Source organism: Aquila chrysaetos, chromosome 24, assembly GCF_900496995.4.
Source record: "Aquila chrysaetos chrysaetos chromosome 24, bAquChr1.4, whole genome shotgun sequence".
NCBI lineage: Eukaryota > Metazoa > Chordata > Aves > Accipitriformes > Accipitridae > Aquila > Aquila chrysaetos.
Window position 1 is genome coordinate 7,211,232 of NC_044027.1, and position 7,465 is coordinate 7,218,696.

General features: G+C 53.2%; 1 protein-coding gene across 1 annotated transcript; it reads right to left on the bottom strand.

Annotated features, from left to right (window-relative positions):
- On the bottom strand, positions 1-3,579 carry RABIF (RAB interacting factor). The gene is made up of 2 exons (XM_030000722.2): positions 3,336-3,579; positions 1-3,197 (listed from the first exon to the last, which is right to left on the bottom strand). The coding sequence occupies exons 1-2, from the start codon at positions 3,537-3,539 to the stop codon at positions 2,958-2,960; spliced, it is 444 nt and encodes a 147-aa protein (XP_029856582.1). The 5' UTR covers positions 3,540-3,579; the 3' UTR covers positions 1-2,957.
- Between the last annotated feature and the right edge of the window lie 3,886 nt (positions 3,580-7,465).

Consider the following 7,465-nt stretch of genomic DNA (forward strand, 5'->3'; position numbering starts at 1 on the left):
TTTATTTGTGAGACTATCCGAATTTTTATTTGCTCTCATTAACACAAAAACTGTTCAATACTTCATTAGATGCTCCCAAATCTGATGTTGCTGTCTGTTGCATAAACACAGGAGACCTTCCCCTTAAGACGAGGTTTGCTGACTGCAGACATTCTCTCTCCAATGCTCGATTAACATCACAGTGGAACTGCCTGGGCTCATATTCCAGGGACTGATGCCATTTTCCCTCTTCACCAATTTTGTTTCCCCCCTCTTAATTCTCACATCACCTCTCGGGATATGAGTTAGCCCAGGTGATGGGCTCCTGAGCACCAGCAGTCAAACTGCAGAACTCTACTGCATGGCTGCCCCTTCACCAGCACCAGGTCCCTGTCTGTGCTACTTGGGACTTCAAGGGTGTCTCTCATGGCTTCTCCAAGCTGCAGGAAGCCAAGATCCTACCTGAGGCTGAAAGATCCCAAGATCTCATGGTACAAAAGTTTCCGCCCGTGAATTCCCAACAGACTGTACATTTCTTCCTGGCACTTCCACAGTCTGTGTGATCCTACTTTACATTTAAGAGTGAGCAGGAACCAAACCTGGATCCCGTGGAGGATATATCCATTCAGCATATCTCTCCTCTCACACTGAAGAGCAGGAGGAGCTTTCATTATTCACCACCATGAGCAACACTGCACGGCATTCAAATCGCTGCCGTACTGATGTGAAGAAGGCCTTTGACCCGAGGTCTCACATCTCTCCAGGAAGCGTTCTACTGACTGGGAAAAGCTGCCACCACCACCTCAGCTCCGCCCCAGTGCCACCCACCAACTACTCCCCAATATCAAGAATCCACATGTACCAATTTTTGAGAAGTGTCATTTACTCAGCATTAATCAAGCTAATATCCACAAGCCTGTTCTGCACAGTGGTGTCTTCAAAATGAAACTATTGCGCAGCACATATTTTAGTAACATGGACTATAATCTAGGTATTACAGGTCAAAACACATTCCCTAATAGACAGCAATCTAAGTGAAAGCGTGAAATTAAAGTGACATGATCCCACTATTTCACTGTGCCTGTGCAGAACCCAAATGAAGCTCTCCTGTGCTGCTAGGTACACTCCCTTGATGAACCTGTTCAGTTACTGGTCTTAGGGCTAAAAGACATGAAGGGCAGGAGGAAAGAAGCACAGTTTTCATGTCAAGTGTGCACCTGAAACATTTAGCAAGGACACAGCACAAGACTCAGTTCCTACCCAAGTGAGAGCCTTAATCACCAGAGTTACGCCTCTCCCTCTCCCATTAATAGATCTTGACTGCCCACAGCAGACGTTTCTTATAGAGCAGCCCCATGTTCTACGTTAAGGGAGAGTCTCCAAATCTTAAAAGTGCAGGTGCTCAAGCACTGGAAGAAGAAAGGACTTGTTTCTCCCTCACCAGCTGTCAGGATGCCTTTCTGGAAAATCTACTTGCGGCTGTGCCTGCCTTACAGACTCCTGCCAGCAAAAATGTTTTAGCTGAGGAACGACAGCCTTGTGGCAGCAACATTGCTAATCTTTAAATACAACTAATCTTGATTTTGGTGGCAAATACAACTTCTTCATCCCAGTGCAATGACAGTTCTGCCTTTACAGCTGCATTGGTACCAAAAGTGTTTATTAGCATAGTATACTGATACACCTCCTGCAGTAAGGCATGTCCTCTGTGACCCAAGATGATCACTGTAAAGCTGCTGTATTATTCATACAACGGTTTGCAAATGGAGAATGCAAACTGGACCGCAATTACCAAAAGATAAATACAGTGAGAACCATGGCTGCTGCAGCCTCCTTCACTTTTCAATCATCTTTGTGCCCATCTTTTAAAAGGCAGAGACCAAAACTGGACACAATATCCCAGCAGTGCTCCTACCAGCTGCTTTTACAGATGAGAAATTCCTTCCCAACTTCTCTGTTTAATACACACACAGCTGTTTTGACATTCTTCAGCACTGAGACAGGCAGTCACTGGACACTGCTTGTCCAATGATTCAAATCCTTTTCTGGTTGGACTCTTCATTCTTGCTGCCTGGAAATACTGTGATCTTGCACATTTTCTTTATTTGCCACTCTATCAGCCTATGCTGTCTGCAGACTCTACCTGTATCTTATTTTATTTCCAAGTACTCAGTTAATAAAACTGCATACAATGTTAGCTAAAATGCCTTACACGCACCTTGGGTGCCATATGCTCTTAACGGGGTACAGTTGTCAGGTAGGATGAGGTTTTAGAGAACCTAAATGTTAGGGTTTGGGGCAGGGAATGTGTCCTCTGAAAATCAACAGAAGATACAGCCTTAAACCCTGTAACTGCTTTGGCTGTAGTTCAGACAATTTAAGCTGCCACGATGATTCAGTGCAGCAGTCCTGTCCTCCCCTTGCCCTTGTGCCAGCACCCACAGTTACATGGCTGTGTCACAAACTGATCAGCCTGAAAGACGTCTCAGCATGTTTGAAAAACAGCTGCCACAGACAGAAGAAGTGACAGAGAGCAGCCAGACAGTGGCAGATCAAGCTATTTGGCAAAATTGTCACGGTGAGCTGTCCCTGCAGGTCACAGGGAACCCTCCCACCAACGACATCCTTCCCACGTGGGCTCAGGTGAGGAGCTGGCTGTGCCAGCGCTGCGCTTCTTGGTGCTGCTCAGTCAGTGGATCCAGGCTGTGGGGCGACCAGCGGGGCTGTAGGTCAGTCAAGCCGTGGGGTGGGCAGGCCGTGGTCAGTCAGGTGCGGGGCAGCCGGGCTGCGGGCTGCCAACCGGCGAGGCTGTGGGGTGGCCGAGCCGCCGTCACTCCGCTGGGCCTTGGCTCAGTCTGTCGCTGTCAGGCCGCGGGGCAGCCCGGCGGCAGGGCAGGCGGGGGTGCCCGGCGGCTGAGCCCGGCTCCCCAGGCAGGTGCCCAGGGCCATGGCCCCCGTCCCCGGCGGCAGCGCCGGTGTCACTCGTGGGCCACGCGCTCCAGCGCCACGTAGAAGCTGTCCTTGTCGTCGAGGCAGTGCCAGCCGATGGGCCCCGCCTCGCAGTCGGCGCACACCAGGAACTTGACATTGCCCACGTCGCGGGTGAAGCCCACGTTCTCGAAGGAGAACATGTCGCGCACCAGCCAGTGCTCCCGCAGCAGGTCCCCGCCGCCGCCCGCCGCCGCCGCCGCCTTCTTCCTCATGGCGGGCAGGAGGAGCTGCGGCAGACACAGCGTCACCGCCCCGCCCGCAGGGGGCGCCCGCGCCGCGCCCCGCCCCGCCCGCGGGGGGCGCCTCTCCCTCCCGCCTTCCCGCCGCCTCCCTCGGCTCGCTCCCTTCCCCCCGCGTCCCGGTACCTCACGGCGGGCGAAGGTGGCGGCGCCGGGCAGCAGCACCCGGGACCCGCAGCGCTGGCACAGCACCGCCTTCAGGTTCCGGCCCTGCGCGCACACCAGCTCGGCCGAACCCGCCGCGGCGGCGGCGGCAGCGGCGGCGGCGGCGGGAGGAGGAGAGGGAGGGGGCGCCGCCGGCGGCTCCATTTCGGCGCAGGCCGCCGCCATGGCCGCGCAGGCGCGCTGGGTGGCGCCGCCGCCCGAGGGGCGGGGTCAGGGCTGTGACGTCAGGCGCCGCCGCGGGCACGCGCGTGGCTGAGGAGGCGGGGCGCCTGCGGGGGAGCCGAGTCCGGGCGGGCCCGGCGGCCGCCCGCGTCCTCCGGCCGCCGCTCCGCCGGTGCCGGCCGGCGGGGAGCCCTGGGCGCGGGCAGCCCGCGAGCGGCCGCCGCGCTGTGAAGCAGCGAGGTCTCGCTGGCCCCTGAGCTCCTGCCGGGCCTCCGGTGTCGGAGGTGACTGCGGTGGCTGTGGGGGTGCCCCGCGGCTCGGCCCCGCCGTGAGCCGCTGTGGAGGCCGGGGCGGGGGCCCGCGGACGGGAGGGCAGCACAAGCCGAGCGCCAGCGCGGCGTGAGGAGCCCTGCGTGAAACCGGGCTGTGTCACAAGCTGGTCGTGAACAGCTGGCAGCAACAGCCTGCCCGCCCGCCTGCCTGCGGGGCCCCTCGGGGACGGTCGCTTCCCGGGCATGGGAGTCTGGAGGCGCTGGGCCTCTGTTCCGGAGAAAGCAGAGCTCAGCTGATGCTGGACAAAGGGCAGTTGTCTCCCTGCGAAGCTGCTGCACGTATTTTGCACATAGCGATTGCGTCAGCATTTCTGAGAGCCTGGGCTGCGCACGCGGCAGCTCACTTAGCTGCTTGGCACGGAGACAACCCCCTCAAAAATGGGGAAGGATAGGGGAAGAGTGCACTGAAAGGGGCAAGATGCTGACATTTGGAGCAAAATGTTTTCCAGAGAGGAAAGCAGAATTCAGCCTGACCCTGAAGAGCCTGGGAAAAGCAGGAGGCTGTGTTGGTGCTTACAGGCAGCAGTGCTGGAGATGAGGTCCTGGGGCCCAAGTGACTCTGTTGGGCTTGCTCTTCACTGAGCATCTTTGAGGCACTGTGGCTTTGTGCTGATCTGGGGACCTGCGGCTAGCGGCCCGCTGTTGGCAAGATTGAAACAGGCCTGTTGATTGTAGCCACTGCTTCTTCAGGGGGTAAAACAGATCGCAGAAGAGCACCGATTCTTGCTTTTACCTGACCGTTTACTGTAAATATGCACCATCCTCCTGCTACCTCACTGTCGCCCAACTGGCTGTTCCCAAAAACTGTCAGGAGATGCCAGAAATGGGAACTGATGTTCGAGGTACTAAATAAACATAGAGGATTTCATCAGCAATCCAGCTGCTCACTTCAGGCTCCAGCCTGGGCCATTGTAGTCTTGAATGCCACATTGTCATCCAGCTCTGCTCCCTGCCACGAGCTGGAAGGTGAGTGTGGCTGGTAGACAAAAACCCCAGAGTCCTGTGAATCAGGTCGGTGTTTGTAAGGCAGAAACAGGGCATGGGGCATTGGTGTTACTGATTTGTCATTGATTTGTTGTCAGTTAGAATTAATCATATTTAGTTTTAACATTTTAGCAAAATCATATGTATGTTGTATTTTATACATTTAACCACCAACCAGTGTCTGTTGTGAAATCCCCCGTATAGCCCCGTACCAAGACCGGAGAAATTGGCTAAAATCATCTAGTAGGAACATTTAGAACTTAGATAACAAGATAAAGAAATTAAAATCTCATTATAAAAGAGTTTGATTTGACTAAAAAGTAGAAAATTGTGAAGCATAAGTATGGGAGTGTTAAGTTTGAAATGTAGCCTTAGGAACTTAGGAGCTTAGAAAATGTATAATGTGTAACCGTAAGTATTGTTCAAAATCATTTAACCACAGAAGTTTTGACAAAGATTGGTAGTCTTGTAGTGTTTGTTTTAGAAACTAAGGAAACCGTTATGGACACCAGTTTGTTGCTTGGAGACACCTGAGAGGTCAAGAAACGGACGAGTGAGGAAGACTATGAAAGACCACCAGAGGACTCCTGAGGACCACCAGAGACTTTCAGTGCGCCTGCGTAAAGGACATTTACATATGCTAATGATTTCCCGGAAGTTTAATGAATATGTATAACTTTTCTTGGAAATCTAATGAATATGCATCAATAAGTCCTAATATAAGGTGTATTGTTTTGGTGACAGGTGTGCGTGGTTCGTGAGAGGACTCGCTCGCGCACCCGGCCGTCAATAAAGAAGTGTCTGCTTATCTACACTAAATTGGTGTTGATAAGTTCTTCATTCCGAGCTTTTCGGTAACATTGGAGCTCCTAAGCCATCTCCGGATGCGTGCGAGGGAGCCAGAGCGGGGCTCACAGAGCTGAGAGGGGAGCGGATGCAATAAGGGGGGTGTGAAGCTCAGCAACACCCACTGCAAGCAGCCCTGGGGCACCTGCTGCTCAAAAGCCAGTCACACAAACCAACTGCAGAAAGGTCTTGATTTGCCCAAAGGGCAAAAAAATTGGCTGGTGGCTGAGCAGGAGCCAGCATGTCTCTGTTCACTGAGGAACCGCGCTGAGGTGGGGACTCTGCACCCGCAGTAGTTCAGCAGCGACTGGCACAGCTGTGTGACTCAGCCACAGCTCGGGTGAGCTGAAGGGGCTGAGACTTGGTCCTGTCCTCGCTATGGTACAGTGACTTCCCCTAAAGAGGCGTGACAGAGAGGGTTGGCTGGGCTGTGCTGCAACGCTGCAGGGAGCAAAGAGGACTTTTCTACACGTCCTTAGTTCTGCTGTCTCCAATTCCAACCCTGAGCAACTTTGTTCATCTTTCCTCTGCTACTGTGAAACACCAGGCACAGGCAGCAGGTTTATCTGTAGAAGAAGTTGTGCTGTCAAGTTTCTGCATCCTCCCTCACCTGAGATGTGTCCTCCTTCCGTGGGGTTTGGTGCCTGTGGCACCAGAGAGGGGGTTTCCTGCAGTTCAGCAGTTCCCTACTACCACAGTGCAGGAGTTTCCTGCAGAAACAGACGGTGCCCAACAGCAACTGGTGACAGGCATTCAGATCTCTGCAGCCAGAGCAACTCGGGGGTCAGAGAAATCACAGGATCCCTGTGCTTGGAGATACTCTCTACTCAATGGAACAAGGTCCTGAGAAATGTGATCCAAACTGGATCTATTCTGAGCAGGACTACAGACCACCAGATTGCCTCTCCCAACCACAATTATTCTTCAATTCTGTGATTTCTTTTCTTCTTGTGTAAGTGCAAACACCACTTTTACAAAAATGACCCAGAGTGATGTGCTCAGGAGCCCTGGCTCCTCCCCTGCTCAGGCATGTCACTGTGTCCTGAGCCAGGCAGGCCATGCTGCCTCAAAGGCACCTGAGCAGTGAGAGTTTGGTTTCACTTATCCCCCTCCAGAACTTCAGAGCCTCCCAAGGGGTCACTTCTCCTGCCTCCTGTGACCAGCCAAGGGAAGCACTGCTCCTGCCCACACATTTGCTGTGTGCAGGAGGTTCCAGTGGAGGAGGCCCTTGCCTCCCTGATCTGATTGTAGCATGCCATGAAGTAACAAGTTTGTAGGGCTTCAGCTTGATTGTATTAAGTGTGCACATACTAATTTAGATGGTAACACAATCAGTAAGGAGCAAGATCCTGGTCACATGTGGTGGGTAGAGGAAAGTAAGCCCTCTGCCTGGCCTGGGTGAAGTCCTTGCAGGTTGCAAGTCAAAAGCTAACAGTGTTGCATCAACACTTACCTCCATACCACCTGCTAGTCAACTTGTGATGAAGGTTTCCTGGCAAGATCCATTGTCCATAAAAACCCTGTTGAGTGGCACAACACTACACTGCCACCTCCCAGCCTGCGGTCCACAACTGCTGCCGGGCAAGGCCGTGCTGAGCTGGGCTGGTTGTTCAGGGCTGGTTGCTGGTGTGGGGCTTGTCTTTGTTACAGTCCTCTGGAACTTCTCAAGAAAGAAAGAAAAACCTACCAACACAAAGGGGTCTTTAGCCAATTCATAACATTCTTGGGTGTGAACTGTCTGGTGTCAAAAATTCTGCATTTTAGCAT